The 18,901-nt window shown below is 42.4% G+C and overlaps 1 protein-coding gene across 3 annotated transcripts; it reads left to right on the top strand.

Moving 5' to 3' along the window:
- The first annotated feature begins 52 nt into the window (after positions 1-52).
- On the top strand, positions 53-18,637 carry LOC117831740 (tetratricopeptide repeat protein 30A-like). 3 transcript variants are annotated; one of them, XM_034710547.1, is made up of 20 exons: positions 53-250; positions 633-698; positions 1,128-1,337; positions 2,519-2,575; positions 2,769-2,904; positions 3,048-3,152; positions 6,842-6,970; positions 9,479-9,528; positions 10,213-10,365; positions 12,009-12,074; positions 12,177-12,230; positions 12,409-12,474; positions 14,409-14,485; positions 14,596-14,803; positions 14,889-14,936; positions 15,202-15,273; positions 15,960-16,063; positions 16,245-16,323; positions 16,942-17,071; positions 17,836-18,637. In XM_034710547.1, the coding sequence occupies exons 1-20, from the start codon at positions 203-205 to the stop codon at positions 17,970-17,972; spliced, it is 1,995 nt and encodes a 664-aa protein (XP_034566438.1). In that variant the 5' UTR covers positions 53-202; the 3' UTR covers positions 17,973-18,637. The 3 variants fall into 3 exon arrangements, with proteins under 3 accessions (XP_034566438.1, XP_034566437.1, XP_034566439.1); XM_034710546.1 differs by lacking the exon at positions 14,889-14,936 and adding an exon at positions 15,354-15,452 and having other exon boundaries at positions 54-250; XM_034710548.1 differs by lacking the exon at positions 14,889-14,936 and having other exon boundaries at positions 54-250.
- The last annotated feature ends 264 nt before the right edge of the window (positions 18,638-18,901 follow it).

Here is an 18,901-nt window from a genome sequence, read left to right on the forward strand (position 1 = left end):
GTGGGAACGTTCTCCAACCTGATTGGTTCAGACACACGTCCGTCAAAATCATCACTTCCTGTTGCCTCCGTTGCTAAGTTACAGCTGCTATGCGCTCCGTCCATCCACTAACAGAAGCTAGCTTGATGCTATATTTACGTTTCTTCGAGTACACACACTCCAGGTTTCCTGTTTTTATTGTTGAAACAACTCGTTTGGAACCATGACAGCTATAAAAGACGGGGAATACACGGCTACGATCTACAAACTGGTGAGAATAATGTTGTTTTAGTTGAGGTTAGCTGGATTGTTAGCATACAGCTACGATGCTGACAGAAGCTGCATTCAAGAATCGATCAGTTTTAAACTCCTTGAGTGTTGATAGACTTAAACAGCACTCACATCCGAAACTACCAGGGTGTGTTTTTAAATTTGGGATAAACCAGCTATACCAAGAACTTTTGATTAACTCGTCTATTAACTTGGTTTAACCTGCTGAGGAATAGTTCCTTGGAGTTTCACATCATGTTAGACACAGTTTGACATGTAATTAGCTTAATTTGAACAGAGATGGGAGGTTTTCCTTGCCAGTTTGTTTGGATCGTGTTGTGTACGGTGTCATTGAGCACAGCTAATGCTCACATTTCTTCCAGATTAAAGAAGGGCAGTACGTGGAAGCAATTCATATCCTTAATGGCCAACTCCAGAAACACACAAAGGTAAATATGGAATAATACTATACAGGAAAAGAGAGAGGTTTATAGAGTTTAGAATTTAATATGTTTGCAACTACTTTGTGGCTCTTTTTTTTTTGCAAAGAAAGTTGTACTGCAAAGAGCTGCAAAATGAAATTCTGTGTTTTGCACAAATACAATTTGTGTAATCAAGTCATTATTTTGTGTGCATGAGTGAATATCTTGCAGGAACTGTGGTGGTATACAAACATAACAATTCAAATGAAAAAAAAATCAATCTTTTAGTAGTTTAGTAATTGTAGTCAGTATACACCTGTCATAATGTAAAGTGACTTTGATTAATCCCAATAAAGATCAGTTTTTCTAGGAGGATTTTCCTGACATTTCCTTAGTTGCATCTTGGTGCTGCAGGGTGGATAACAGAGACTAACCTTTCTCACACTTGTCTCTCAGTCCAGGGCTGCACTATCTCTGCTGGGCTTCTGCTACTATCACATCCAGGACTTCACTAACTCTGCAGAGTGCTATGAGCAGCTGACCCAGCTGCACCCAGAGGTGGAGGAGTATAAGGTGTACTACGCCCAGTCCCTGTACAAAGCTGGTGCTTATCCCGAAGCCACCAAGGCCTCATTCTCGCTGGATAATCCAAACAGTCACAGCAAGGTGCGGCATACACTCAAACCCACACACACACTCACATACTGTACCTCCAGAATACCAACGTCTCAGCAGCTCCACTTTGACTCGTTGCTTTGTTTTATAGGGAAATGAAAGTGTTTGGGTCCAGCTGTTCTGTCTAAACACCTCCAACTTATGCACAATGATTTTATTCACTATGTTCCCTCCATCTGTTACACACTTAAAATCACTGGGAGCTGTTGCTCAGCAGACGTTATCTAACAAATACATATGGGCCATAAATGGACGACAAGTTCTGCATTGCTCAGCAGAATAGATCACATTACTATTAACCAAAAGTTCAAGAAATAAAAGAAACTTACTTTGAAAGGATTCTTTAGATATGAAGTATTTAATATAACAGTTTTATTTTACCTTACTTTATTTATTTATTTATTATCTAGTCCAAATTGTAGTCACTTTTTTAAAATTGTTATAATTTTTTTTATTTTAAGAATAGCATCTTCTTTTCTTCTTTTAATGGTTTAATATTTTAGTGTTTTATTATCTTAGAAATGTATTTTATTTTGGTGATTTTAATTTCCTGTGTTGAATTTTAACATCTTATTTTACTTCCAGTGTTTCCTCATTAAGATATCATGAGTGTCTCCTCAGTTCCTTCAGCAACTTATTTTTTATCATTTATTTACTTACATATTTATTTATTTATTTACTTGTTTATTTATTTACTTTTTATTAATATTATTATTGTTGCATATATTGTGTTCTTAACCTTAGGAGTGTGGGGTGGGTTTGGAGTCAGGGCTGGGGTTGGGATTAGGATGGGGGGGGTCTTTTTATTTTAAATTTTATATATATCTTTCTTTTTTAAAATGCATTCTATTTTAAGTTGTTTTTATGTACAGCACTTTGTGTTACAATGTCATAGTATGAAAAGCACTTTATAAATAAAGTCTGATTGATTGATATTATTATAGTTATTCAGGCCCCCTAGAATGTGTGTATATTTAAGAATCTCACATAATTGTGGGAAACAGATTTTGTGTCATAGCAATGAATTATGGGTAGCAGTTTGGACCTGAGTCTGTGGCGCTTGTAAGCAGCGCTTGGCTTTTTACACTGCCTCTGTTTTAACTTTGGTTTACCCCTTCTCCCTCTCTGTCTCCCTATCTCTCTCTTGCTCTCTCCCTTGGTCTCTGGCACAGATGGTAAAGCTGCAAGCATGCATCAAATACTGTGAGGAAGATTACTCTGCTGCCAAGGTGACAAGCTCTCTCACATTATCTGTTGAAACTTACAAATGATGCCATTTCTGTTCAATATGGTAGCAAATTGGATCATTATTAACTGGAGCTAAACACACACATCCATTCATATTCAAGGAACTGTAACTGTATCTGTGTGTGTGTGTGTGTGTGTGTGTGTATGTGTGTATGTATATGTGTGTGTGTTCAGTCACTACTGGAGCAGCTGCCCCAGGAGGATGCAGACTACATCCACAATACGGGCTGCTTGCTCTACCAGGATGGCAAGCACGAGGAGGCCTGCAAGAAGTTCACGTCTGCCATGCAAGTGCTGGGATATGTTCCAGGTAACACACTTTCACTGATGCTGCTACATGTATGGTTTCCACATGCGTTGATTCATGATTACTGTCACAGTGTTTTACAAGTCTTTGGCTCAGTATGGCTGGAGTTAATCTTAGTTTCTTTGTGCCTCTGTTCTCTGCTCAAGCGTTGTCCTACAACATCGCCCTGTGTTACTACAGCCTGAAAAACTACGCTCAGGCTCTTAAGTACATCGGAGAGATCATCGAACGAGGCATCAGGGAGCATCCAGGTATAAACCACACCTCAGTGCATCACCTTCATCACATCTGTTTGTTCTGTTGTATCTAAATCATGGACTGTATAAATGATGGATGTAGTATCCGTGACGTCAGCCATCTGTTTCTGAAGAGCTGTTTTGAGGCCAATCGTCGGTGGAAGCTATATTGGAAATGTTGAACCCAAGCGGCAACCTCCAGTCTAAAAATATGAGTCCAATGCGGAAGAGCTAAAAAACTGCAGTTCATCGAGGATCCACTTGAGGCTGGCTCCGGTACCAGAAACCACACACACACCAATTCAAAAAAGTCGATCTTTACAGCAGAAATAAACATGTTTACAGCCTGGGACAAGAGATGAGTGTAGTCTGGATAGCTCATTTCTCCATCGGCACACACTTTTTTTTCATAACGTGGTAATTTTGAAGATATTGAGATTATTATTCCAAAGTTTCTTTATTGGTATTTTATGCACAGACAAACACACAAACGCTTTTGTGACATGTAGTAGTTGGAACAGAGTTCTGTGGGTGATGTTATAAAACACAATGACAAAAACACCCTCAAGATCCCGCCCGCCCCATAACATTGATCACTTCACACACATCTCACATCCATACCGACATTAACAGGGGGTAAACAGACAAAACAAATACAAAAGAGCAACATCCTTTAAATACATTAGGGAGAGCAAGATCACAACAGCAATAGTTCATTATTACTTGAAAACAAGCAAGTACATTGTGGAAGTCACTCCAATCTTAAGAGGTAGAGTGCAAAGATATACGAGTGACACAGATTAATTATGTTTTTCAATAAATGGAAAAATAAAGATTTAAAAAAAAAAAAAAAAAGGGAAAAGAGTAAATAAATAAAGTGGTAAAGCTACGTACATAGAATAAAACAAAGTGAGGGGAAAAGGAAGAATGTGCTCAGTCAGCCGTTTCTGCGTAAATAGACAGGGAGTCAATATAATCTAAGGAGGGCTGCCATTGCTGGTAAAATGTATTTAAAGAACCATTCAGGGAGTACCTAATCTTTTCTAATGTAATGCAACGCAGTATCTCCTGGATCCATGAATTATGAGTAGGGGGAGAGGAGTTGGTCCACTAAAGGAGAATAAGCCTACGAGCAAGTAAGGTAGAGAATGCAATGATTTTTTTGGATGGATTTAGACGTATTTTGTGAGGTAGAGATTCCAAAGAGGGCAGCAGGGGGCTCAAGGTCCACAGTACAGCCTGAGACATTGCTAAGAGTATCAAATATTTCAGTCCAAAACTCTGGCAGCTGTGGGCACAGCAAGAACATATGCATTTACACTTGAGGTCAAAGTTATTACCCCCGAGGAATTCTGGAACATTTTCCTTCAATTCTGCCCAATGTTTGAATCATTGATAAAACTTGATATAAGCAAACATTCACCAGTGTTCTTTAGTAGCTTTGGTACATTTTGGAATGTAAAATACATTTTTAGAATAACTTTATATCAAATATGGTGAAAAATGGGGTGGTCAAAATGATTAGCCCCCCTGTGAATTTTTGCTTTTAAAACATACCTGAGCAGTCAGTTTGTTTCCTAACAACACCTGTTGGTCAATTGGCTTCCTAACAACACCTGAGCATTCAAACAGCATTGAGATTTACTTAAAGGACTCCAAACAGGGCACTTGAACATGTTATTGAGAAAGACTACTCTTACTAACCATGCCAAAGACAATGGAAATCAGTCTTGAGCTCAGAAAGAAGATAATTGAGGCTCATAATAAGGGGGAAGGCTATACTGTAATTTTCAGGCGTTTTACAGTGTCTAGAGTAGCTGTATGTTGCATCATTGCAAAGTACAAGGAGACAAACTCTGTTAGAAACAAACCTAGACGTGGTAGAAAACGCAAGATGTCATGAACTTTGGGGACGAAAGTAGTCCAAGATGTCAGCAAGAAGCCCCGGACATCTTCCAAGGTGATTTGCTGACCTGACCTCCTCTGGAGTTGATGTTTGAAGGAGCACAGTTGTGAGGGATCTTCATTGTAGTGGGCTTCAGGACCATCGTCCCAGAAGAACCCCTTTACTCAAAGAGCGGCACATCAGAGCCAAACTGAGGTTTGCCCGAGAACATTTGAAAGGTAAAGATGAGTTTTGGAAGTCCATCCTTTGATCTGATGGAACTTTTTGGGCATATGGATGTTGTTCATGTTTGGCCAAGAAAGGGAGAGTCCTTCAACCCTTAGAACACGGCCCTCAGAATTAAACATGGTGGAGGGAGCATCGTACTGTGGGGGGCTGTGTTGCAGCCTCAGGCACGGGGAGCCTTGTTTTGGTGCATGGCATCATGAAAAAAGAAAGTTATGTTGACATTTTGAGGGATAATGTGAAGAACTCTGCTCTTAGTCTAGACTTTGATCGGCGCTGGGTCTTCCAGCAAGACAATGATCCAAAGCTTATGTCAAAATTGGTCAAAATTGGTCAAACAGTTCTTAAAGGACACCTAAACCAAGGTCCTGGAGTGGCCTGTACAGAGCCCAGATCCCAATCCTGTTGAGAATCTGTGGCGGGTGCTCAAAGTGAATGTCCATGCTCAGAAACCATGTACTTTGGACCAGCTGGAACAATTCGCATTGGAAAAATGGGCCAAAATCCCTCCTGAGACATGTGCCAACCTTGTAAAGAACTACTTGAAGAGGTTGTTGTCAGGTATGGCTCAGAACGGGCGCACTATTGACTACTTAGGGCCAGGGGGCTAATAATTTTGGACGTGCCATTTTTACTTTTTCTTGTTTTAATTCATTGCATCAATAAAATATCCAAGTCAAACATAGTGAACATTTTGACTTTGTTATTTTGGAAACACATAAACTATAAACACTTGTTTTTAATGGTAATTTTCATGGAGAAATCAAGGGTTTTATCTGATTTCACAAGGGGGGCTAATAATTTTGACCTCAACTGTAGTTAGCTGGAGACTGTTTGCATCTATTACAACTGTCTGGTCTATCCGGGTAAATCCTGGCCAGTCTAAGATATTGAGATTATGAGTCTTCCAGTCAGAGGCTTGATTGACAGGCGGGAACACTGTAGCTGTTGGCTTGGAGGCTCAAAGCCCGCCTCTTTATGTCACTATCGCTTGACAGCAGCAATATGGCTCCCGCCGGCTATTGGCCTCAAAACAGCGCTTCAGAAACAGATGGGTGACGTCACTACGTCCATTATCTATACAGTCTGTGGTTGAACTCAACATGACTTCTGTCAAGCTAGTGTGATGTAAAGAAGCAGACTTTGAGCCTCCTAGCCAACAGCTACAGTGTTCCTGCCTGTCAATTAAGTCAGTTGTTCCTCTCATAATGGAAAAATTTCTTAATATATTCGAAAGTGCCACATTATGGAAAAAGGAACCCCCCGTACAGTGTGTGCCAATCGAGAAATGAGCTATCCAGACTACACTCGTTTTTTGTACCAGGCTGTAAACATGTTTATTTCTGCTGTAAAGATCGGCTTTTTTGAATTGGTGTGTATGTGGTTTCTGGTACTTCCGGAGCCAGCCTCAAGCAGTTTTTAACATTTCCGCATTGGCTTCCCATCTCGCGTATGGAAGTTGCCGCTTGATCTTAATCTACTGTCACCTCTGGTTCAGAGTGATCCTTTAGTGCTCCATTATTCATTGACTTTGCAACCAATCATTCAACTTCAATGTTCTATCACCCGGCAGAGCTGAGCGTGGGAATGACGACCGAGGGCATCGACGTCCACAGTGTGGGCAACACTCTGGTGCTTCATCAAACCGCCCTGATTGAAGCCTTCAACCTCAAAGCTGCCATCGAATACCAGCTGAAGAACTGTAAGAAGCCCGCTCAGTGTGTCATAATGTTGAAAAACAACACAAGGAATGGTGAGGAAAGAAAGCCTGAAGGGTAGCAGGAGTCAAACAGCTACAGCTGCAAAGATAAAACAGAGCACTGCCTGCAGAAACCAAACATGGGAGTCAAAGTTTGGTGCAAAAAAAGGTTGACTTGACTTTATTTGACTTTTCTTTTCTTTGCTTAACTTTACTTTACTTTGAAATCTTGCGAGATAAGGCTGAGTTGAAACTAAAACTAGACTTATAAATCATTGGGCCCACAACGTCAGCCAATGCTGGCCAATCACAAATATAAAAAAGAGATTAAATGTTTTCTCATTTGTGCCGATACAGAACCTTTTTTTACTGAATACTTGGGCTGATGTAGAAATAGTGTCATCATGTAGTTCCTCAAGCAGAGTGTGATGTTACTCTGTTATCTACAATCCTCTGCAGCAGAATCCCAGCTGTGCAGACGACATCATGCATGAGCACGGTGCAACATTTTTAGATGTATTTCCTGCACAAACGTACAAAAATAGAGTTAGAACAAAACCAAAGATCACGACAACAATGGCTTATGTATAATAGTATTTACCCAGCTTACACAACCACAGGTTCTATGACTCAGTCCCAAATCAGATCACTTTCCTCAAGCTTTAGAGAGAGAGAGAGAGAGAAAGGGACACGAAGCTCTGGTAGAAGCACTTGTAGAGCCTTTGATCTTCAAAAGTGGGGTCGTCCTCCTCCTTTTCTCCAACATCAAACAGAGGCTGCAGAGAGGAGCTCACATGGAGAGCTTATAAAGAGTTTAAGGAAGTGTCCTGATGCCCAAGTGGTTAAAGGACTTAACTATAAAGCTGCATTGTCCCTCGTAATGACTTTGTTTTTCCTTCTTTCACACATTTTCTGTCTGTACCTCCACTAAAACAGTCTTTTAAAGGCAGAAAAGTATATACTTAAACCAAAGTTTGACAACTTAAAGCTCTTAAACCAGAACATGTTTGCTCGACTCGACCATTTTGAAATCTTTTTGTGCTGTTGTCATTTAGAGCCCAGATTTAAAAATAACAGAAGGTGCATTTTGACCAAGAGTTCTGGGGTCTTTTAGCCTCCAGAACTACTTTACCCTGAACTAAAAGGTTTCTGTGCCTCCATTGTTGTCTGCATTTTGACCGCGGGCTGAAGTCCCGGGTAGATTGTGTAAATCAGGCCAGTGACGTATGGAGAAAAAAAAAAGTAAATGCACTACACCACCAGACCAGTAGAGGGCAGTAAAACAAAGACGAATGCCATTCATCACAGATGACACCATAGAAGCAGACAGAAAGGCAGGTATCATTATGAGCAACACAACAGTTAGCCTGTTAGCATGAAGAGACTCAGCTGGTGCTGTTTTAGATGGTGCTATATTTCATCACAGATGGATTCACTGAATCAACACGTGAGAGGAGATAAGTGTGAGTAGCAAAGACGTTTCAACACGGCTTTAAAATCCTTTTAACTCAAAAAGCTGTGGCAGAGATCGGCCGGTGTTATGGTTTAATCAGCGACCTTGTTAACTGGAGACTCTCAGCCGGATGCATCCCTCATAAACGTCTTTAGACGATCATTGAATATCTGATGAGGATATTTTGAAATCTTAATAAAAACTAAACTAGTTTGCATTCCCAGGAACTCCCTCTGTGTTTCAACAGCTGTGTAAACTCCACAAACACTGACACGTTCAGCTGAAGGTCTCCAGTTTACAGGGTCACTTTTAAAACCGTAACACCGGGAGAGACGCATTCACGGTGGGCTGAGAGAAGACTACTGTTACAAGCTGCTAAATCAAGAGAATCACAGCTTCTTCTTTTGAAAAGTACACACACATACAAAAAAGATAGAACAAATAAAAACTAATGAAAGAAAGAGAAATCAAGTGAATCACAGATGTGTGTGAAGTTATTGTGGACGGCGGGCGGAATAAAAACACTGCGGTTAATCTACCAATCAGACACTTTCAGTATTGCAGGCCCTGCCCTCAGAAAGCCCCAGGACCTCCCAAGCAGGGGCTTTTCAGGGGGGAGATTAACTACCCCTGAACTAAATTTAGACCATGGGTCCACAAGTCGAAACGCACGTAGTTCAGGGGTAGAGTCCCTGCGGTTGAAAAACGCCTAGAGTGACCATTTTCATCAACTTAAAGGTTCCTTGTGGAGATCTAATCAGCTCTGTGACTGTGGTCCAAGCAGGAAGCCTGCATTCTGGAAAACATGGAGTTTAATTCTTAATATTCATAAAGTCTGCATCAGTTTTATTAGGAAGGAAATGTATTAAGCACATTTGTTAGACCAGAAGAACACAGATAGTGAAGACAAATGTTCTTGTTTACAGGAAAGCTGTACAGGACATCTTTTTCAAGGCTGTGTTCAGTTGTTTGTTGTTGAGAATACTCACAGAAACACTCGCAGAGATTCAAACTCACGGCTTTCTCTCCTCTCTCCTCTCTCCTTTGTTTTCCTGCAGTGAAAGGAGCTCAGGAAGCTTTAACAGACATGCCCCCCAGATCAGAGGAGGTAACATCATCATCCATTCAATACCATACTGTACTGTACTGCATGTGTGTGTGTGTGTTTGTCTGTGTGTGTGTGCGCAGCTGGATTCTCTCCACCCCTCAGCTATGTGTGATGATTCTGCTGTAATGAGAATGAAGGCTGTCTGGACCTGCCCCTCTGGCAGCCTCTCTGGTGTTAACAGAGATTAATAGAATATTAGAACAGAGACAAGGTGTGAAGGCTTACATGAACGTAACGATGATGGTTTTATCATCTTAAATCTGCTTCATTAGAGTTAATGTGCAGACCGGGGCACTGTCCTTGGTCCGGTATCTCATGTCACCCAGCAGGTCACGGCTGTCATTTTGACCTGAGAGGAGCAGGAGTAGTGTACAACTACTGCCCCCTTGTGGCCTTTTATAAAAAGTGCATCTTATCTGGCCCAAGATTTTCAAATCCATCCATCCATCCATTATCTTGACCCAGCTCACCTGCAGACTTGTTAACAAAGCTCTTCCTGTTTATGATTATTTGTATGTTCTAAGTGACTCTCTGTTTCTTTACTGTGTTGTTAACATTTGAACTGTCCCTGCATTAAAGGTGCTGTTTGAATTCATTACTTTCTTACTAAATCAGCTCATCATAATGTGGGGAAACATTCTCACACTCACGTTATAGACCCTGATGTTTGTATATATTTTCCAGGAGCTCGATCCAGTGACCCTCCACAACCAGGCTCTGGTGAACATGGACGTTAAGCCGTCAGAGGGTTTTGAAAAGCTGGCCTTCCTGCTGCAGCAGCCCTCCTTTCCACCCGTCACCTTTGGAAACCTGTTGCTGCTCTACTGCAAACACGAGGTACAAACAGACCGGCAAAGGGGAACAGGCTGTCCTGGATCTAAAGGGTCCCAGATTAGATACCCCAAAGCTCACAGAATCCAAACCTACTCCCAGGGGGGGAATTCAGTTATTACAGTTGCTCTATACCAAGCGGCAACCTCTGGTCTCAAACTATGAATCCCATGCGGAAGTGTTATAAACTGCAATTCATAGAGAATCTGCTTGAGGTTGGCTGCAGAAACACCAGAAACCACATACACACCAATTCAAAAAAGACGATATTTGCAGCATTAATAAACATGTTTACAGCCTGGTTCAATAAACAGCTTGGCTCTTCGTAGCTAATCTCTCTATCGACACACTGTACAGGGGGTGAATTTTCCTCTAATGAAAACGGTTCAGAAGATATTAAGATTACCAGTTTTTGCCCAAATAAGGACATGACTGACCTGACTCCTGGATGGGAACACAGCTGTTGGCTAGGAGGCTCAAACTCCGCCCCTTTACGTCACTCTCTGCCTGGTTGAGTTCCGCATTTCCAATATGGCTGCCACCGTCGATTGGCTTCAAACAGAGTTCAGGAACAGATGGGTGACGTCACGGATACTATGTCCATATTTTATTCAGTCTATGCTCTATACATAATAAGTTATACGAATACAATAATAAGCTATTTAGAAATTAAATACATGGTTGAAGTCCCTACAGATCAGGAAGAGGGCACTCTGCTGGTCTGTCTGGAGTCTGATATTAACATGTATTTAAGATAAGATAAGATAAGACAGTCCTTTACTTGTCCCACAATGGGGAAATTCAAGTGTCACAGTAACAGAGTAGACAGTGCAAAAAATTTAAGCAAACGAGAGCCTATAAAGTATCAATTATTAAAAAGTTATTAAAATTTAAGAGGTAAAATATAACCAATAATACACACATACATATATATGTATATATTATTGGTTATATAGGCTGACCACTGCAGGAACAAAAGATCTGCGGCATCTCTCTGTGAGACACCACAGGTGAATAAGTCTGTCACTGAAGGAGCTACTTAGTGTTGTTATGGTCTCCTGAATGGGGTGTGACGTGTCAGAGAAGATAGCTTTGCTATCATCCTCCTGTCAGCCACCACCTCCACAGGGTCAAGTGGGCAGCCCAGGACAGAGCTGGCCTTCTTCACCAGTCTGTTCAGCTTCTTCCTGTCAGCAGCAGAGATGCTGCGTCCCCAGCAAACCACTCCAAAGAAGATGGCTGATGCCACCACAGAGTCAAAGAAGGACTTCAGAAGAGCCCTTCTTTTTTCTTTTTTCTTCCCTCATCTGAACTCCATCAACCTCTGAATAATCAAGAAGAAAAACCCTATGTGTGGATAGATATTAGCTCAAACAGATCCCAGAGCTGTCTTTATGAAACTGAATTATCAGCGAGGTTGTTCTTACTTAAAGTCAGGACATCCTCCTGCTTCTCATGAGGTGGAGTCTGTGTCACCATTTTCCACCACACTGAGGCTCCACATGGCGAGTAAGGTTTTTAAAAGGATCTGGAGTCATGTGGGGAGAGACGTGTGGCTCTCGCATTGAAATGGTATTAATGTCACTGCTTGAAGTCTCTCACCTCTCTCTCTCTCTCTCCCCCTCTCTCTCTCTCTCTCTCTCTCTCAGTACTTTGACCTGGCAGCTGACGTCCTGGCAGAGAACGCACACCTCACCTACAAGTTCCTCTCCCCGGTAACGTCCTCTCTGCACTCACACCTGGGCTGATAATTCAACTCATTAATCATGGAAGGTTTTATGGCAGCATCCACATGTTTGTGTTTTTGTGTTTTGCAGTACATGTATGAGTTTCTTGATGCTTTGCTGACCTGCCAGACGGCACCAGAGGAGGTACTGTAAAGATAAGCATCACAGTGATATCAGAAAAGCTGCTTTTATTACGAACATATTTCATATTATATCTGTTCTCTAGCCACATTGCAGCTTTGTCTGATGAATGTTTTCACTGAAAGATCCTTTTGTTGTGTAACTTTTTTTTGCCTGTTTCATGAACTCTTTGCTTTCACAGGCTTTCAGGAAGTTCGATGAGATGAACGGCAAACTAACTGAGCAGTTACGCAAGCTGGCCAAGCAGGTACATTTGTTAAAGTTGGTTAACTGTCCTTCTTTCTCTTTCTTATAATGTTTTATTCTTTATGCATGTTCAGTTACTCCTCCTATTCATCATCTACCTCCTCCCTCATGGTCATATCTTCCATAAACACAACATCCAATTCCACTGCTACGCGGATGACACCCAGCTCTACCTGTCCACTAAACCTACCTCCTCTCTCCCTCCCACCTCCCTTTCCGAATGTCTCCATGAAATCAGATCCTGGCTCACCAACAACTTCCTCAAACTGAACGGTAATAAAACAGAGGTCCTTCTCATTGGCACTAAATCCACCCTTTTAAAAACAAACAACCTCTCCATCCTCACTGACAACTCCTCCGTCTCCCCTTCCCCCCATGTTGAGAGTCTGGGTGTCATCCTCAACAAAACACTGTCATTCCAGTCCCACATCACTAGTGTCACCCGGTCAGCATACTTCCATCACCATAACATCTCTCGCCCTGCGCCCATCTCTCTCCCCCAACAGTACTGACTTTTGGTTCACACCCTGGTCACCTCCCACCAAGATTACTGCAACTCCCTTACTTTTGATTTACTATACAAATCCATCCATAAACTTCAACTGGTTCAGAATTCCTCCACCAGCCACATCACACCTGTCCTGCAGCAACTCCATTGGCTTCCCATCAAATACCGCATCATTTTTATGATTCTGTTTCTCACGGCTATTGTAGATTTAGTCTTAGTCTTTAGACGAAAATGCTTGTTAGTTTTAGTCACATTTTAGTCTTTTCAGCCCTTTTTAGTCTTAGTCTAGTTTTAGTCAGTTTTTAATCAATCAATCAATCAATCTTTATTTGTATAGCGCCAAATCACAACAAACGTTATCTCAAGATGCTTTTACAAACAGAGGAGGTCTAGACCACTCTATGTCAAATTATGAACAGAGACCCAACTTCAAGACAGGGTAAGACTCAGTCTGACCCCACCTTAATCCATCATGAGCATTGCACATCGCATTATTTAGCTAGTTACAGTGGTGAGGAAAAACTTCCTTTTAAATTATGTCAGGACAGCAGTGCTGAGGCCAGCTCGCTTCAGCCTCCTCAGAAAGTACAGGCGGTGGTGGGCCTTCTTTATGGTGCTGGTTGTGTTGGTGGACCACGTGAGGTCATTAGAGATGTGCAGGCCCAGGTATTTGAAGGTGGACACCATCGCCACAGCTGCACCTCCGATGTAGAGGGTGTGATGAGGGGTGCGGCCTCTCTTCCTTTCTGCCTCATTGAGCTCCTCCATAACAAAACACCCACCCTACCGTAGTCTCAGGTCCTCCTCTTCCAACCAACTCACCCTCCCACCTGCTTGCTTGAGCACCATGGGGTTGAGAGCGTTCAGCCGCTCGCCCCCCCGCCTCTAGAACTCTCTCCCCCAGGACTTACAAAATTCAACCTCTGCAACCACCTTCAAATCCCGCCGCAAAACTTTCCATCAAGCCCACTCGCTTTAATCTGTATTTATGGGACTGGAATGACTTCCCTTTCACTTTCATCATGACTTCACTTTCATTTTTCCAGTGTTATTCTTTTGTATTTATGTTTTTATTACTGTTGAATGTTGTTTTTTACTGTTGGTATGTTTTAGGTGACCTTGAGTGTCCGAAAAGGGGCCTATAAATAAAATGTATTGTTATTATTATTATTCATTTTGTCATTTTTCATTTTTTAACTATAATATATCAGACTTGATTCCAGATTACGTTGCTTTGAGCTCTTCTTCCAGAAAACTCCAAAACTGATTTAATTGCAGTAGCTGCAGGATTTTATAAGATGTCACAGTTTCTGCTTTAAAGTATGCAACATGTTTCTTGTTTTGTTGTAAATGTTATGCAAAAGCAAATCAAAGATTGTGACGTAGAACTAAATGTGGATAATGTTGCTTTATTGTGTTTGTTGAAGGTGCAGGAGGCTCGGCTTGTTCGAGACGATGAAGTGCAGAAGAAAGCTTTACAGGACTACGACCTGATGCAGGAAAAGTGAGCACACACACACACACACACACACACTCCTTCTCCTTCCTCCTCCGTGCCCCACCTGATGATCCCCCTCCTCATTCTCTCCGTGTAACCCCCCGGTCTTATCTCAGGTACATTGTGGTCCTCATGGCTCAAGCGAAGATCTACTGGAACCGGGAGAACTTCCAGATGGTGGAGAAGATTTTCCACAAGTCGGTGGAGGTGTGCAACGACGACGACACCTGGAAGCTGAACGTCGCACACGTGCTCTTCATGCAGAGCAAGTACAAGGAGGCCATCGGCTTCTACGAGCCCATCGTCAAGAAACACTACGATAACGTGAGTGACACCGGGTCGACTCTAACACAACGCTCTGAGGGAGCGAGCGAGGGTCAGGTCTAAAAAAGTTTGCCTCTCTGTCCAGGTGGAGCAGTGTAACATTCAGGAGTGTCCCTGCAAGTGCAAACCGTCGGTAAAAATAGAGACTGAGACGCTCTTTATTGATTCTTCTGCTGTGCCCTCACACCTGTGCATGATACTGATCATTTTCTCCTCTCTTTGTTTGTTTTTATTGGATTTGTTTGTTTGCAGTGGTGATTGTGTCTCTTCTGGCATCTGAAAACTATCATTTACAAAAGAAGAACGGAGTGTAATGAATAAGCAAAAGAAGACAAGACCATAAGAGAAGTTTTTAACAAAGTGATGATGAATTAGTGTGTGTGTGTTTTTCATTGTAGATCCTGAATGTGAGCGCTGTGGTCCTGGCTAACCTGTGTGTGTCCTACATCATGACCAGCCAGAATGAAGAGGTACGACACACAGTGAGGTTTATACAGAGCTGTTTGTCTGTCTGTAGTCAGTGCTGTATCTGAAGACTCTTTCCAAACAGAGCAGGTCTAGACTGTACTCTATGTGGCACGTCCACAGCAGCAGAGATCCAGAGGAGCCTACGAGACAAGGGAGCTCAGGGACTCCAGAAAGGTCTATGGTTAGTAACTTTAATGAGACAGGAAGAGTTAAGTAAGAGACAGGTAGAGAGAGGAGAGAGAGGGAAAGACAGGATCCCAGTGTGTCAGTTCCCCCGGCAGTCTAAGCCTATAGCAGCATAACTAAGAGGTTAAACATCACTGGGGAGGAGCTTGACATTACGCTCATGGGAAGACTTGCGCAAACTGGAAAGACAGGATCCCAGTTTGTCAGTCTAGGCCTATAGCAACATAATTAAGATCTGGTCCAAGCCTGAGCCAGCTCTAAGTATAAGCTTTATCAAAAAGGAAAGTTTGAAGCCAAAACTTAAAAGTAGAGAGGGTGTCTGCCTCCCGGACCCTGATTGGTAGATGATTCCAAAGAAATGGTGCCTGAGAGGCTCGAACTCCCATACTACTTTTAGAGACTTTAGGTATGATGAGCATCTCTTTGAGTGTATGGTCCACTCCTTCTCCCTCCTTTGGATGACTCTCCTCTCTCTCCTCTTCGCATGGTCCTGGTCCGACAGGCCGAGGAGCTGATGAGGAAGATCGAGAAAGAGGAGGAGCAGATCTCCTACGATGACCCTGATAAGAAGGTCTTCCACCTCTGCATCGTCAACCTGGTCATCGGGTGAGTGCCAGGCGCTAATCCTGCTGGAAAAACTGATCCAGCAGCCAAAATACCCGGGGGCCAGGGGGCAAAGAAGGAGACTGAGGCCTTTAGGGTGGAGTTGGTGGGAGCGGTCCACTTATGATATCCTGCAGCTTTAGACCATCATCATCATGTCACTGTTTTTCTGTTCCTCTTTTAGAACGCTGTACTGTGCCAAAGGGAACTACGATTTCGGCATCTCCCGTGTCATCAAAAGCCTGGAGCCGTACAATAAGAAGGTCCGATATTCATGAATCACTCTCTCTGCTTTGGTAACAGATGACATCAAACTCACATTTTTGGGTCGCATGGTCTCCACTTGTGAGTTTTTTTTGTTTGACTGAACATGAAAGACGAGCATCATGTGTCCGACCAAAAATACCCCGTCTGAGTGTTTCAGAGGTCTCCTCCCGCCGAGGTCTCTCCTCTGAGGCTGAGCTGCTCTTTTTAGGGACCTTTTGATCCGGTCCAGTCACAACAGCAGACTCAGACTGCAGCTGAGTCCACTAAGCTCCAGCTGAGAACACAAGCTGTCATTACTGGATGTTTCCAGTCACACTCACAGAGAGAAGCCTGGTGCTGCACACAGTCATGCTAATTTGCTATCTGAGTTTCAATGCTCTTATTATATGATTGGAATGTTTTTTATTTATTTCAGTCATGAATCATTTTTCATTTCTTTACTTCTCTGCACCTATTTCTGTCTTTATGCTGCTGCAATGTTAATTCCGATCCTATCTTATCCTTAAAAACAACCCTGAATATGGTTTTATTTTCGTGTGTGTGTGTGTGTGTGTGTGTGTGTGTGTGTGTCTGTGTCTGTGTGTCTGTGTATGTGTGTGTGTGTATGTGTGTAGCTGGGAACGGACACATGGTTCTACGCCAAGCGCTGTTTTCTGTCTCTGCTGGAGAACATGTCCAAACACATGGTCATGCTGAGGGATGCTGTGGTACAGGAGTGTATTCAGTTCTTGGAGCACTGCGAGGGTAAGCTGCACTCACACAGATGCAGACAGACACACACACACACACACACACACACACACACACACACACACACACACACACACACACACACACACACACACGCACACACACACACACGCACACACCTGTGAAAATGCTAGCTGGCTGCAGAAAATAGGCGGTCATTGCCCAGAAACGAGAGCTGCTATTGTCTGATGATGGATCTCTCATTAAACTGTGTGTGTGCAACATTCTTTGGAAGCTTGACGCTCTTTGCATGTGAACTTTTTTTTTTTTTTACAATAACTTTATTTATTGGAAGCAGTTTCACAGGTAGCAAAACGACAGAACAGTGTGGTATAGAGAACTTCCATTCTTCCAATTTTCCCCCTCTTTTTTCCCTCCCACAGACCCACGCCACTCTCATTGACCCTCATTCACTAATAAATGCATAGAAATGTTCTTACTCTGTGCATAAAATAAGTGCATACCAGCCAATTTTGTTCTCACGATAGGGGGGAGGTCCGAGGCCCCATGAAGGCCTAGGCTTTTTGCATGTGAACATTTTTCACCAGGTTTTCATGAAACAGGACAGACATTTATCCTCTCCTGCTGATTCCTCAACTACAACTGTTATCATCAGCCATCCTGTAGTTATCTGTATTGCTCCATCCCTCCTTCTAAGCCCAACACAGCTGCTACTCACGCCTCTAGGGGGCGCTGTGTGTGTCCTTTTTATATCCTCTATCCAGTCATAAAATCTGCCTCTCTTGTTCCACCTTCAGTGTACGGTAAAGAGGTTCCTGCCATCATCGAACAGCCTCTGGAGGAGGTCCGCATTCACATCGGCAAGAACACCGTCACCTATGAGGCCCGGCTGCTGAAGGCTCTGTTCTACGAGGTCATTGGCTGGAATAAGTGACATCATCATCACACAGGTGTCAGCGAGAGGTTTGCAGACTTCCATGAAGCGGATGTGACGTCACTGAGCAGAGACAGCAATTTCTGTGTCTATCATTGATGCAAAAGACAATGAGCAGGAGGCAGTCATCACACACACACACACACACACACACACACACACACACACACATACATACACTGATGTATTTTGAGTTAAGCCTTCTGTACAAGGGAATCAAAACGATTTCCAGTTACTGACTTCATTTGGGCAGCTTCTCTCTCCTCTCTCACACACACACACATCCCAGGAAGGGCTTTTATTTTGAAGTTGAGCAGGAGGAGTTGGGCCTCAACAGATCTTATGTAATCAGTTTCTTTACTTCAACTGAGGCTCCTCTTCACAGATGTCAAAGTCAGAGATATTTTGTTCTCATCACTACCTTCTGATATGGATGATAACTTGTTAAAAAAAACATAGCATACTTTGTTTTATCAGTTGTTTATTCTCTAACATGAATTACATGATAACATTTTGTATGCAAGTTTATTAACATGAATTCTAAGTCCATGCATATACCCTCTGATGTCAGTGCTGGCCCTCTCTACGGCTCTGTATATAATACGTTTGTGGAAAACGATTATTTAAATAAAATAAAGAGTATTATTTTTGGATGAAAACAGTAACACTTTGTGTTTTCTTTTATGCTCTGGTACATGTTTGCTACATACTTTCAGGGGAAGTTGTGGTTATGTTTTTAATGATGACACTGTTTCCTATTCTTATAAAATGTTTGCAGAAAAGACCCAGGAAGAAAGACCACTAAAGGTGAGTGAGCTTGGAACAAAAAGCCAAACAAAGTTCATAAATCCTTGAACAGCATCTCAAACCCCCTCACCTAACACCTCTCTGGAATTTGGGGAATTTTCTAACCGACAAATCAACAAGCT

This window comes from Notolabrus celidotus, chromosome 20 (genome assembly GCF_009762535.1).
Source record: "Notolabrus celidotus isolate fNotCel1 chromosome 20, fNotCel1.pri, whole genome shotgun sequence".
NCBI classification, from domain to species: Eukaryota; Metazoa; Chordata; class Actinopteri; order Labriformes; family Labridae; genus Notolabrus; species Notolabrus celidotus.